This window comes from Narcine bancroftii, chromosome 1 (genome assembly GCF_036971445.1).
Source record: "Narcine bancroftii isolate sNarBan1 chromosome 1, sNarBan1.hap1, whole genome shotgun sequence".
NCBI classification, from domain to species: Eukaryota; Metazoa; Chordata; class Chondrichthyes; order Torpediniformes; family Narcinidae; genus Narcine; species Narcine bancroftii.
This window is the reverse complement of record NC_091469.1, coordinates 68,349,440-68,364,672: the sequence shown is the minus strand read 5'-3', so window position 1 is coordinate 68,364,672 and position 15,233 is coordinate 68,349,440. Positions and strand designations below refer to the sequence as shown.

The window sequence follows — 15,233 nt, the reverse complement described above, 5'->3', positions numbered from 1 at the left end:
TCAGTACCCCGTCCCCGCCTTCTCTCCGTAACCTTTAATACCCTTATACTGAAGAAATAGATCTAATTCCCTCTTAAATAGATTTAATGAACCTGCCTCTACTGCCCTCTGTGGCAATGAATTCCACAGATTCACCACCCTCTGGGTCAAGAAATTCCTCCTCATCTCGGTCCTAAATGGTTTGCCTATTATCCTCAAACCTTGGCCCCGGGTTGTGGATTTTCCCACCATTGGAAACATCCCATCTGCATCCATTCTGTCCAGTCCTGCCAGAATTTTATAGGTCTCTATGAGATCCCCTCTCAATCTTCTAAACTCCAGGGAGTACAATCCCAATTTGCGCAATCTTTCCTCATAAGTCATTCCTCCCATTCCAGGTATCAGCCTGGTGAATCGCCTCTGCACTCCCTCCATTGCAAGAACATCCTTCCTTAGATAAGGTGACCAAAACTGCACACAATACTCCAGGTGGGGTCTCACCAAGGCCCTGTACAGCTGCAGTAAGGTATCCTTGTTCCTATACTCAAACCCTCTTGATATGAAGGCCAACATACCATTTGCCTTTTTAACCGCCTGCTGTACCTGCATGCTCGCCTTCAGAGACTGATGTACAAGTACCCTTAGGTCTCTCTGCACTTCCCCATCTCTTAATCTATTGCCATTCAAATAGTAATCTGCCCTCCGGTTTGTATTACCAAAGTGGATAACCTCACATTTATCCACATTGTAGTGCATTTGCCATGTATCTGCCCAGTCCCTCAATTTATCCAAATCACACTGGAGCTTCCTGACCCCCTCTTCCGTGCACACAACCCCTCCTAGCTTAGTGTCAACTGCAAATTTGGAGATATTACATCCAATCCCCTCATCCAGATCATTAATGTAAATTGTGAACAGCTGGGGTCCCAGTACAGATCCCTGTGGTACCCCACTGATGTTAGTGCCTACGGTAACAGAATGAACACCGAATTAGAAAAAAAAAGAGAAAAATGAGAATGGGCATAAACTTGAACTTTGAACAGGACACAAACCAGGCAATAGCTGATTTAGAAGGGAAAGTCAGATGCATCACAGCAAGTAATCCACCACAGTCTGATTGCACTCCTGCCAAATTTCAATACAGTAGGTTTACCCTTATCCAAAATTCCGTGAAGTGAACCGAACTTTTTTTGCAGAAGTGACATGACATTGCAAGTTGGAAACAAAAATTACCCGACTTGCCCATTGGGGCTCTGACGCTCTGTTGGGGCCATTTTGTTAATGGGGCAGATGACACTTGAGGAAACATTTGACAAAGCCATCGAGGTGAATTTCTCGTGCTGCATTTATTTTATTTTGTGAGCAGAGATCATGTTGTTTATTCGTACGTTTTAAACATTATTTCATGCTCAAAAACCTGTTTTTTTTTGTTGTTTAACCGCTGATATTAAATATTCTGCTGATGCTACTCTTTGGCTTGGCTTCGCGGACGAAGATTTATGGAGGGGGTAAAAGTCCACGTCAGCTGCAGGCTCGTTTGTGGCTGACAAGTCCGATGCGGGACAGGCAGACACGGTTGCAACGGCTGCAGGGGAAAATTGGTTGGTTGGGGTTGGGTGTTGGGTTTTTCCTCCTTTGCCTTTGCTACTGAACCTGCTTAAAACCATTGTTCCGTTAACTGAAAAAACACAATAACCAAAAACTGTCCTGTCCCATGCTTTTCAGATATGGGGAAGTATACTACATCACCTTCAATTATTCATTTATAATTAGTTCTATATTGCTGCACTATTTTTCTTGTAGCAATCTTTATTTTTCACTTTGGCAAAACATAGAGGGAAAATCTTTTAACTAAAGAAACCTTTACGTTTCCCCCCCAAAAGAGTAGAAGAGTAGAATAATTTGGTCTCCAATTTAAAAGCACTGTGCTATAAAATTCAAATCCTCCACTCCAAGAGCTACAATCCATTGCAAAATTATACTGGAGTTTCTTCCCAGGAAAAACATTGATTTTATCTAGACTCACATTATTAATCTAATTAATAAATTTGAAAGAAATTCATAAATTTCAAAAATAATTTTGTTTCTTGTATGCAGAATCACTATTTGAATCTAGATTAGACATTATATCTGGGTGGCCATCGTGGCATAAAAAATAAATATATAATCAGACTTAACTAATGATTGAAACTCTAATCACACAATATGACAATTAAACCTTTAAAAATCAAAATGAAAAATCTCTGCATTTTTAGGTCGAAGTGTTTTTTTTAAACTAAGTACAATCCTTTTCATTTTAAATACAAGACTTTCCAAAAAAAATCTCCCAACAAAACCAGCATTTAGTTTGTGCTGCTGTGTGTTCCAGACCCTGCAGGGTCATTCAGCTGACTTGCTAAACATGATTTGCCCTATTATAATCTCAGCTATAAATTTTCATTAAGACAAGACTTGGCTGGTGGCCACCAGGCTCCAGGGTTTGGAATATAGTGAAACTTTATTAACCAATCACATTTTCAGGAGCTCACTTGGCAAACTAAAAACTTCAACTCGCAAGCAGTCAATTGGAATAAAAATTAAATCAATCTAAACTCCCTTCTTGAGAGATAAGGGACCCCCCCCCCCCCCCACCTCCACTTCCTGGTTAATATTCCACAGAATTATCATGATAAAGGTACAGGTATGTGAGAACCCAGATATTAGTACCACATCATTAACTAATGGTTCTGGAACAGTCTTTACCATCTGTGGAGGGAACAATACATGTCCCTGTCCCTTTTCTAAGAAATAAAATGAATGTAGTAAGACATGTTTCAGGTATTTTAATTGTAAGTTTCATATTCTCAGTGTTGGCTTAGTTGCAAGCATTTCCACTGCTAAGATGGCAAATTCAAACTCCTTTCCAGTGAGTTACAAAAGCTAGTGTTTGCTTTGGTGCATTTCTGAATGAGTGCAGCATTCCTAGTCTTGTGAAAGAAATACAAAACTGATTTCCCATCTCCGCTGAACGTCATCACAAAAATAAAACAAAGCTGCTGGGAGTTTCCCCATTGTCTACCACTTTAATTTCCACTTCGATATCTCCGTTTGTGGCCTCCCAATGTAAGCTTAAGGAATAGCATCTCATCTTTGATTTGGGCACATTGCAGTCTTTCAGACACGAAACAGAATTCTATAATTTCAGGCTAGCTGTACTTGAACTTGTTAAGTTATCCAACTATGACATTGGTTTAGTTTTTTCTCTCAGTTTGCATTTTGAGCTGCTGGGCACGTCTCCAATTCTTTTCATGTTACCTTGATCATGTCAATAGATTTTATTCCTTTTTTTCTCCAACTGTCCCCACTAACCCTTCAATTAAATGACCTCTATCTGCATCACCCTACGAGAGATGGTCACTTCATTCTATCCACTCCTCTGACATCTTCAGTGCAACTTAAAACTAATTTGCTTGCTTTCTTTGCCAGTGCTGTCAAAGGATCTTCAGCCTGAAATACCAACCGTGTCGCTATCTCAACAGATGCGGCTGGTCCTGCTGTAGGCTTCCAGCTTTTTCGTGTTTTATATACATTTTTAAAACGCATAGTAACACTTTTCAAAGAAGGAATGAGTATTATTCCTGGCTAAGAGTTATCCTTCTATTATCATCACTTCACAGATTATTATCCCATTATGGCTTTTTGGTCATTAATTGGAAGAGTTATTTCAAGACAGGTGAGTGAACAAATGACATCGTATGCACTCATACCATTTAAATTGTGCAATGCTCCCAACATAATAATGGAGAGATAAAATCAAGTGTCAAACAACATATTAAGATTTTTTCCAACGATACCCCAATTTTTTTTTTGTTGTTTTCATTTGGGTTTGATAATAAAAGTATAATGTATTTAACACAAAAACTTCCATAAAATTTAAAAAAACACCTCAAAAGGTCTTTAATTGCAACCACACAGTGGGCCAGATAAACTATTTGAAGTTATGAAATTAAATCCAAAACATGGGAAGGATAAATATCAGACTTACTTCTAAGTGCAGTTTCTGGCCTATTGTCTGCCTTGTCGTGAACCCATTCTGGAGGATGCGGCCGAATATTCGCTTGAGAGGCTGCATAGGCCACAGGGTCATTACTGACCCAGGCAGTCAGGTAGATGTAAAATGCATTGGGGTTGATGACTCCACCAGCGTTCACCAATCGCTGTTTAGTCAACTGCAGGATGAGAAACTGCTTAGATCACAGTATTTTTCTTTTGTTTCCATTCCCCCCTCCCCCCAGTCACAGGGTAAAAGACAAACAGCCATAATCCTCACATAAAACAACCTTGTTATCACAGGGTATGTATTAAAATCAAGTTTTGCTTCAATTAAGCTCCAAAATATATCACTTACACACACACACACGACAAAAGAAAATTTGGCAAGAGTCCCTATGCACGCCTGTGTATGGTTAACCTCTGTTGTTAACACCAAAGGAAATGCCACCCAGCAAATCGGGGAGAGCTATAAAAATAAAAAAAACATCTGTACAAATTTTGCTTGCACTTGTTTCATCTGACCTGTGTACATTCTGATAATGCACCACGCCAAAAAACAGAAGCAGAAGCAGAATCCTGCTTGGATCACCTGCAGAGAATTCTTCTTGAGTGTTCAACCCAGATAGAAAACAGCATGGACTTGTGCGTCAAAAAAAACTGCTTCTGTTGCCAAAATTTGCACATTTTGGAGTGGGAAATTAAAAGCTCAATGAAATATACAAAAATTGAAGTTTTTCTTTTAAGTGTGCTCGTCATGCTCTGCTTTAACTTTTTTCTTTGAATGACAGGAACACTGAAAATATTTGATTCACGAGCTCTGGATTCAATTAATCCACAGGATACTCAACAACTATACGTCTTCAGCTGTATATGGAACCAAGCAGCGCAGCTCGCAACCCCTGTGGGCATGGCACACTTTTCTCCCTCCCAGGCATAGGAAATTACATCAGAAGTTACAGTCCCAACACTTTGTCCCACAGGCTACACCTGGTAAAGAATGAACTACTGTATTTAGAGTTGCCCATTCAGGACAACTCTAAATCAGTATTTTGTGCCTTAATTCTTTTAGTGTTAACGGGTATGCTGCAGCCTGCAGTTAAACAACATGTTTTGCACCACATGGTAATTTTAAACACGGTACTCTGTAAAACTGTCACCTTGAATATGGCACAGAAAGTAGAGAATAAACAGAACTATTCTCAGAACATTATTGATGGGACTTTGCCAAAAAAAAGGAAAAGAATAGACAAATGGCTAGAAAGAGAACCTAAATGCTTTTTCGGTACTTAGCACCATTTCCTCGGAGACTTTACATTTGTAATAAGCAGACAATTAAAAAAAAAATTGCCATGGCCAACTATGTGTGCAGAAACCATGTGGAGAATTTACATCAGCCATGATTTGAATGGCGGAGTGGACCTTTTGGGCCAAATGGCCTAATTCTGCTCAAATTTCTTATGGTCTAAGAACAAAACATTACAACAAAAGGGGCCACTAAAATGTTTGAAGAAGTAAAACAAAAAAAGTCTGCAGACACCCTGGTTAAGTAAAATCATAATGCTGGAGAAATTCAGCAGGTCAAAGTACTTTATGTAGCAAAGGTAAAGATATATAACTGAAGATACATAAATGTTTGAGGAAATTTGGTTTCATTCTTAGCAACTCAAAAGACAAAGGAAATTCGGCTTTTTTCTCACTCACCAGTAAAGCCAGTAACTGATGTTTTGTTGTAAACCCTTACCTGACTTAAGTCAATTGGTTTGTGCCTATTGCCAGTCTGAATTAGCAACTTGTAAGCCAGGACACCATCATCAGACCCATTTTTGTAATTGTTGTGAGTAATCTTTCCAGCTTTCCATTCTCTGTCAAAGGTATCTTGAAGACCTGATTAACAAAAAGTTGAAACACTTTGAAATGGCAAATTAGCTGCAATTCTGAAGCATGTTATTTTCACACAAAGAAGCTGAAATGAATTCTGAGAAAAGCACACACACACAGATACATCACAAGTGGACGTGTAAAAATGTGAAACATTTTCCTGTACTTTTTTTGTAAATGAATGGAAAGGTAATTTTTTGTAAAATATAAATTAAAAAAACATTTGCCATGTGCTTGTATGCCTTCTCGTTGAAGATGGTGAGACCTGACATTTGCATCTGTAAAGAGTCATACCCATCATCAACATAGAACTTCATGAGATTGAAAATGCATTTTTGGATCGAATGAAATGTGGCAACAACCACTTCCATGTCACTTCATGTTACTCCAGAAATTCAATAGGAAATTTCCCAAGAGGGTTATGCTTGTGCATTTGACACGATTTCAGAAATTGGCAGCTGGCAATTGAAAATACCCCCAACACAAGGTTAGTCAGAATTCACATTCCTAAATATCTAGCAATAATAATTGCTGAAAGCTACATTACTGATATAAAATAAAATAGTTTTGGTTGTAGATTGCCCAGGAGACTGAGTAGTTTATGTGATGGAGACACAATATTCTACATATACTGAAATAAAAACAAATTGCTAGACTTTGAGTCCCTTCAGCAATTTCTGCATTGAATAGTTTGCAAATTCACTATTTCTCTATAAAAAAAACTCAAGCACTGTTGTGCTTGGAGCTGTTCTGCAATATAAATCAGCATGACCATGAGATGCAAATAATGAATACAACAGTATTCAAATACAACAGTGTATTTGTAATAATGAATATTTTTAGTTTCTAATCAAAATTCTTCATTCAGGAGGCTTGCTGTGTGAGGTGGAATATTTTGAAAAGATTCAAAAGTTCGAATGATAGGGGCAGCATGGTTGGTGTTGCGGTGAGCCAGTGATCGGGACCGGTCTGGGGTTTGAATCCTCTGCCGTCTGTAAGGAGTTTTTATGTTCTCTCCATGTGTGTGTGTTTGTGTTTTCTCTGGGGAATCCAGTTTCTTCCCACCATTCAAAGCATACTGGGGTACAAATAGGGTGGTACGGACTTGTGGGCCAAAATGGCCCATTATCGTGCTACATGTCTAAATGTAAACACCACAACTAACAGAACTTGAGAGTCAATGCATATAACAGAAAATGTTGGTGTGGAAGAATTGGACAGGATGGTATGGGTTGGGCAAGAGAGGTGGGGAGCTTTCTACAATGATATGTACCTATTTATAATGTCCAGAATAGTTATAGCACAAAAGGAAGACATTTCATCAATCATGTCAGTGCTACTCTCTACAGAAAACCTGTTCATTGCCTATTTCTCTATGGCCTTGAAAACTTTCTCCAACATAGTTGCAACCAATTCCCTTTTCAAGGCCAAATGCAACCTACTTCCACTGTAGCTTCATGCAGTGTATTCCAGATTTCAACCACAACTTACCTTAAAAATGGTATTTTCTTCCCCTATATTTTGTAAATGGGATCTCTAGTCTTTGGATCTTCCATCAAAAAAAATAGCTTTCTTCTAACCACTCTCCACAGATTCAATACCATTTTCAATACTTTCAATCAAATTCAGAAAAAAAAAATCAATCTCAGCCTTTCTAATTTTTGTTTATAACTATAGCCCCTTATCCCACTAACCATTCTCGTAAATGCCTTCTGAACCTTCTTTTATGCCTTCACACCCTTCCTATAATTGGCCACAATACCAGTAGTTTATAAAGGCTCAGTATAATTTGCTTGGATTTATACTCCATGCCCCCATTGATTAAGTCTAATACTGGGTATGCCTCATCACCTTATTTTGCAACCTCCTCTACCACCTTCAATAATTTGTGCACACACAACCGAAGTCTCTCCATTCCTATAGACTTTTTAGAACAGCATTCTTCATTCTACATTGCTTCTCAGTCTTCTTAGCAAAATGCATCACATCATATTTCTCTGCATTTCGCTATTTTGTCAGCTGTGTATCCTGAATGCAAATCTTAAAAAGCAAAGGCCTCAAACACTGATCCTTGGAGAACACCACCAATTCACTTCCCCTAGTCTGAAAAACTATTATGCACTATGACCACCATCTTGTTTATTACCTAACTAACTTTACATCCACATCATCAATGCCCCTTTCATGCCTTGTGTTTCAAATTTGTTAATAAGCCTGTATTGTGGGATGTCATCAATAGCCTTCTATAAGCCCATAGATGTCACATTGACTGCATTACCATCATCAACTCTACCTGTCACTTCATCAGAAAGTCCTATTAAAATGGCTAAATGCAATTTGTGGTCAATAAATCCATGCTGGCTTGCTTTAATCAATTTTTATTCAGATAGCTAAGATTCCTACTCTGGATCAACACTTCTAAAAAGCTTCCCACAGCTGAGATTGAAGTAATACACTCCAGCACTTCAGCAACATCTCTGTACGTTAAGAGCTTTGGTGGATTAAGATCAGTCCTCCACAATTTCTTCCTATTCTTCCCACAATATCCTGGGATGCATCATATCCATTTCTAGCAGGTTTACTAATACCCCTGTGCAACAAATTTTTTAACACTTTTAATGTCTCATTATCTAATTCTTTACTAATACTTCAAAAAATTTTCCCTTGATAAATCCAAAGGGTTTCTATAGGTACATTAAAAGTAAAAGATTAGTGAGGGATAAAATTGGACCCCTTGTAGATAGCGAAGGTAGGCTGAGTGAGAACTCAGAGGAAATGGGGGAAATTTTGAATGATTTCTTTGCCTCAGTATTCACTAGGGAAAAAAATATTGAACCAGTTGAAGTAAAGAAAAATAGTGGGGAGGTCATGAACCATACAAGGATAACCGAGGAGGTAGTGATGGCTGTGTTGGAAAAGATAAAGGTGGATAAATCTCCGAGACCGGACAAAATATTCCCAAGGACACTCAGGGAGGCTTGTGGACAGATAGTGGGGCCATTAACAGAGATATTTAGGATATCACTGGTCACGGGGGTAGTGCCAAAGGATTGGAGGGTGGCGCATGTGGTTCCGCTGTTTAAGAAAGGGTCCAAATGTAAACCTGGGAATTATAGGCCCGTGAGTCTGATGTCTGTGGTGGGTAAGTTGATGGAAAGTGTTCTGAGGGATGGTATTTACAAATATTTGGAGGTACAGGGATTGATAGGGAGTAATCAGCATGGTTTTGTCAGGGGTAGATCATGCTTGACAAACCTGATTGAGTTTTTCGAGGGGGTGACAAAAAAGGTTGATGAAGGGAAAGCTGTGGATGTTGTCTATTTAGACTTTAGTAAAGCTTTTGACAAAGTTCCCCACAGAAGGTTAGGAAAAAAGGTGGAGGCATTAGGTATAAATAAAGAGGTAGTGAAATGGATTCAGCAATGGTTGGATGGGAGGTGTCAGAGAGTAGTGGTAGAAAATTGTTTGTCCAATTGACTAGTGGAGTTCCTCAGGGATCGGTCCTGGGTCCACTATTGTTTGTTATATATATATTAACGATCTGGAAGTAGGGGTGGAGAATTGGATAAGCAAGTTTGCAGATGATACAAAGATTGGTGGTGTCGTGGACAGTGAGGAAGATTACCGTAGATTAAAAGGTGATTTAGGAAGGCTGGAGGTGTGGGCTGAGAAATGGCTGATGGAATTTAATACAGATAAGTGTGAGGTGTTATATTTTGGAAAGGCAAATCTAAATAGGTCATATGCATTAAATGGGAGGCTATTGAGATGTGCAGAGCAACAAAGGGATTTAGGAGTGATGGTAAATAGTACCCTCAAGGCTGATACTCAGGTAGATGGTGTGGTGAAGAAGGCATTTGGAATGTTGGCCTTCATAAATTGGAGTATTGAATTCAAGAGTAGAGAGGTTATGATGAAATTGTACAAGGCATCGGTGAGGCCAAATTTGGAGTACTGTGTACAGTTTTGGTCACCAAATTATAGGAAAGATATAAACAAAATAGAGAGGGTACAGAGAAGGTTCACGAGAATGTTGACAGGATTTCAAGGTTGGAGTTACAGGCAAACGTTGTGCAGACTAGGGCTTTTTTCTCTGGAGCGTAGAAGATTGAGGGGGGACTTGATAGAGGTGTTTAAGATTTTAAAAGGGACAGACAGAGTAAATGTGGATAGGCTTTTTTAATTAAGAGTGGGAGAGATTCAAACTAGAGGGCATGGCTTAAGATTGAAGGGGGAAAATTATAAGGGTAACATGAGGGGAAATTTCTTTACGCAAAGGGTGGTAGGGATGTGGAATGAGCTTCCGGCAGACGTGGTTGAGGCGGGATCATTGGTTACATTTAAGGATAGACTGGATAGTTACATGGAGAGGAGAGGACTGGAGGGGTATGGACCGGGTGCTGGTCAGTGGGACTAGGAGGGTGGGGATTTGTTACGGCATGGACTAGTAGGGCCGAACTGGCCTGTTCTGTGCTGTAAGTGGTTATATGGTTATATGTAAAGAACTCAATGATCATCTTTATGCATGTTCCCAAGTTTGTCCCTTATGGACCCGACTCCTTCTTGTAATATCTTTTAACTATTTATGTGCCCAAAGAATACTTCTCATGTGCTCTCCTATGGGACATAGCCTTGAGAATTGGGAGAGCAGATTTAAGACCAATGAGGAAGAACTGCTTTTCCCAGAAAACAGTGAAGCTGTGGAATTCTTTGCCTGAAGAAATAGTAGAGACTGCTTCATCTAATTTATTTAAGACACAGATATATTTTTGAATGACAATGGAATCAAGGGTTATGGGGAATGGACAGGTAAATGGATCAGAATCCACAGCTAGATCAGCCATGATCTTATTGAATGATGGTGAAGGCTCGACAGGCCAGAAGGCCCCTTTACCCTGCTCCTATTTCTTGTATTTTCTTAAGTTAAAAGCAGAAATCTAGAAAGAGTGACTAACAGCTTCGATAAGATAGATTTAACAGTTTTACAATTGGAGAGAGAGTGACAATATACATATTATTGAAGATATTTACAAAGTGAATGATTCTTTAATGTTGTAGCTAATAAAAAACACTGAGGTTCTGACTATTTGCATAGAGCTTATCATAGCAATACAGGGATTTCACGAGGTTATTTGACAAGAGGTACAAATCCAGCTGCTTTGGTTAAAACACTTAAAATTGAATTTCACATTAATAGTTTTCATTATGCAATCTCAGTGTCACTGGCATCAAAACATTTATTCTACTTCCAAAAATATAAAAGAATGCAAGGTTAAAAAAAGATACAGGTTCCATTTTAATCCAGTTTGCCCACACACTTGACTGTTACCACACGCCAGCCTTACTCCCTTCTCACCTCAGCCTTTCCATCATCATAATAACTGACATTTGACCCAAGACGGCTATTCACTCTGCCTAAATTAAAATGCAAGTTGCAGCGCAAAGATTTCATCAGGCATGCTGGCTACTTGGATCAATGACCAACTGAAAGGGGCACAGACATGGACTTCAATGAAAGTTGGGCAGCTACATCATGAATGAAAAAGAAATCAGTAACTTTTCCCTTCTAAAAAGTTGGTAATAAGTGCCTTTTTTGGCCTCACGAGATGACCCTCAGTCGTCTTTGTCATTAATCATCTCTGCATGTTCATTGTGTCATCTTTTTCCTCAGGTAGGGACTCACTCCTTTCCTCCCCAATTGCCCCCATATTCCACCTGATCTGCCTTAAGCTGTTGACAGGGTTGATTTCTCGCTCACTTTTGCACAGATGAGTCACCCACACGCAACCCCTACAAATTCTAATCTCGCCTATTTAAAATCTTTTTAAGTTTCCTGCTTATTGTTACACCATTTAAATAAACCTTTCTCTGTGAATGAATGTGTGCTTGATAGCCACAGCAACATTTTCTAACAGTAATATTGCACAACTAAGTTTCACAGTACAGACTGGAGGAAAATGAGTACAGCACAGGGAGGAAACAGGAGGAACATCCAAGTTAAAAAGGAACTCAGTCATTCCTTGAACACAGCACGAGTTAGCACTGTGTCCTCAATTCATTCCATCTGTTTGACTTGGGCAGCACTTACAAGTCATGAGAACTGTTGCCAGCACATCTAAAGATCACAGCCAATACCCATTCATTCTGAACTGCTATTTTCCTCGGCCACCTTTTTTTTTAAAAAAGCACAGAAGATCAGTGGCTGTTCCAAGCAGGTAATTTGGATCAGATTTGGAACAGGAAGCCACAACCCTGTACAACGAGCCTCTGTGTGAGTAGATGACAAACCGCATACCTGACATTTAGACCCTCCTCACAGCTGCACTGAAGCTGTAATCAAAACCATCATTACAAATCTGATAGGTTAACTACAGCTGTAAGGAGATAAGGGTAAAGAAGCCAGGCACAAATGCCATTGCCTGAGGGCTGAACTTGCTCATTCCAGATTGAAAAAACTCCCACGTAGAGTTGCAGACTCCAACCAAAAACAAACTGGTTTGAAACAATGGCAAGAGATTCAAAAGCACACACAGCACACCTGCCAAACTTGATGCACATTCTCAGACATGCCTTGGAATGAAGAGGAACCAATTCATAAATACCACCCAGGGGATTTCAAAGCACTGCACGCAGTGTGGCCTTGGTTTGCACACATGCTTTCAGAGCTTAGTTTCACACAACTGGATTATCTTCCAGCCCATCAACACAAACACCTACTGGCACTACAGTTATGAACACGCGTGTCCAACCAATAATAAAAGATAGTTCCCAAGAAATTGGATACCACGGGGCTTTTTTTCTGCAGCACATGATGCAAATTCATTTTTAATATGGATTTGAAAATGGACCAGACATTTCTCCTGGGGATACAGATGCCCAATCCAATTAATAAACAACTTCGACACTGCACCTTTCCTCCGTTACAAACCCTTCTCACTGCCCCAGCTGTAATATGACTATAAACTTGAAACAAATGAAAGACCGTATAAATTATTTCTTCAAAACATGTACATATTCAGAAATCATATAAAGAAATGCATAATACAATGATATAATTTTTAAAATGAGAATTTTAGGTATTTATTTTAGGTATATGCAAATGTGCATATTTCTGCATGTTCTCAAATTAAATGTGATTTTTGAAGGGCTTATTAAGTGCCTGTCCCATTAATTGCTTGGTAATTTTAATATAACTGTTGATATTTATCTGCTAAATGCTGAATTATAATACTTCCACCTGTGCTACTGTAAGGAGTCTGTAAGTTCTCTCTGTTGTCTCACTGGGACAGTGAGAAGGGTTTGTTTCACAAGCAGTCCAGCAAGTCTACTCTAACATACATATAGTAGTACAAAATAGAAGAACAAAGCCACATGATAGTGTGTAGCATTACAGTGAAAGGATCAATTAATACACAGCAAAGGGGCATCATTATGAAGTTTGTTCAGAATTCTAATGACTGCAGGGAAGAAAATGCCTTTGAAACTTTGACGTGTGGTCTCATGCTCTTGAACCTTCGCCCTGTCAGGAGGAATGTGTGGTCGGAGTAGGTATGTTGGTTTCTTTACAAGGCAGTGGGAAGTGTAGAGATAGAGTGGATGGAGGGAGGGAGGTTTGTGTGATCATTGGAGTTGTCTTCACTATCTTCTAATCTATGGAGAATTAATCATGTACCATGCAGTGATGATTCCGGATAGAATACTTTCAATGGCTTTGACTTTCTCTCTTACTATCTTTCGGCAACGTCTGCATAGAAACTATTTCTCCTCTGGCAAGATCATCAATATGAAAATTTAACTGTTTCCCTCTCTAAACATTGCCAGACCTTCTCAATATTGCCAGTAGTTTATGTCTCGATGTCTGATTTTTGGCATCTGCATTATTTTGCCATGCACTATTAGCCAGGAATACAAAATCTTGCCAATAATAATAATAATAATTTTAAAAATGTAAATCTTGGTTTAAACAACATAATAAAATGCTTTAATTTCCTCCAGGTTATCAAAATACAGCAGATGTTACCATTTTACATTGGAATTCATGAAAATATGAGAAAGAAAAAATCTGGTACATTGCATCTGCAGAGCTTTACTAATACACTCACTGCTACCTTCATAAGGTCCAGAAGCCTCAAGTCCAGCATCAATAAGTTCAAGACTAATCCCACCACCCACCCCCCATTCCGCAAAGGCTATTTGGCTCTTGAACCTCTCCTTACCACCCTAATTATAAACTACTCCAGCACCACAAAAAGGCCCATCTGCACAATTTTAAAGCAATCTTTTTATTGCACTATGGTAACTGAATACAGTAGATACAAAAGATTAATAATATCTCTTTCTATATGGTAATTGAATGCATATTGTCATACTTGTTTATTTTTCTTCCACAAAGTACCTGTTCGCTGCAGCAAGTAAGATTTTTGGTACATATGCACATTGTACAATACATATGACAAACTCATTATCATGTGCATTCACACAGAGGGATAGTGGTAACTGTCATAGTGATAAATAATAGTTCAGTTATCGACTATAATGTCTTGCAGGATAATAGATTGGTTATCGATTGTAATGGCTGGTATGTTGCACAGGACCATGAGGGAGTAAAAAACAGTAATGGTGGAATAAAACTGAGCATAGTTGAACTCAACCCAAGAGTGTTGACTTTATTTGGCCTCAGGATTCGACAGAAAAAATGTTAATTCAGGATGAAGTGTGGCCAAGTGCTCCTTGACTGGGCCATTCTTGCTGCATGTTCCAGAAATAATTTTCTAGAGGTGAATGTGAGCATTCTAGATACATTTTTTGTAGCACAGGGAACTCTTATTGAAAAAGATATGTCAATGCAAGTTATCTGAATTCACAAGCTCCAGGCAACTCAATTGTGGAAGGAATAACAAGAATACAGAATGAAACATGCTGTTCTGCTGGAGAATTTTAGGGCTCAGAAATCTTCAGAATAGTTTGACATTCTACATTAAAGATCAAGGGTGACATACTTAAAAATGAATGAAAATACCTTCCTCAAAATTCCATCAAATATAATTGGATCTTGGCATAAATTATTTTGATCTAATAACAACTACATATCAAATACAAGTTGTAATTATATGCCACTTTTAACACACAAAACATCCAGAAGCATCAACAGTTAAAAATAAGCAGCAGGTGCATACAAATACCAACCAGAACTTTCCCTTCACTATCTGATAAGTCACACATTTGTCTTGTTATTCATTGCCATGTGTTTCTATTAGGTGCCTTTTTGACACCTATACAATTTCTAGTGTATTCATCTACTCTAATCCATCATTTCAAATAACAGAAAAAGGTAATGGTTCTTA

The 15,233-nt window shown here is 38.7% G+C and overlaps 1 protein-coding gene across 4 annotated transcripts in view; it reads right to left on the bottom strand.

The window, feature by feature from the left end:
- Positions 1 to 15,233, bottom strand: part of ptch1 (patched 1) — a 108,016-nt gene that overhangs the window by 22,003 nt on the left and 70,780 nt on the right. For all 4 annotated transcript variants that reach the window (XM_069929376.1, XM_069929366.1, XM_069929392.1 and 1 more), the window contains 2 exons: positions 5,753 to 5,895; positions 4,004 to 4,187 (listed from right to left, as the gene is read on the bottom strand). In XM_069929376.1, coding sequence (XP_069785477.1) covers positions 4,004 to 4,187; positions 5,753 to 5,895 — 327 coding nt within the window. The remainder of the gene's footprint in view (positions 1 to 4,003; positions 4,188 to 5,752; positions 5,896 to 15,233) is intronic.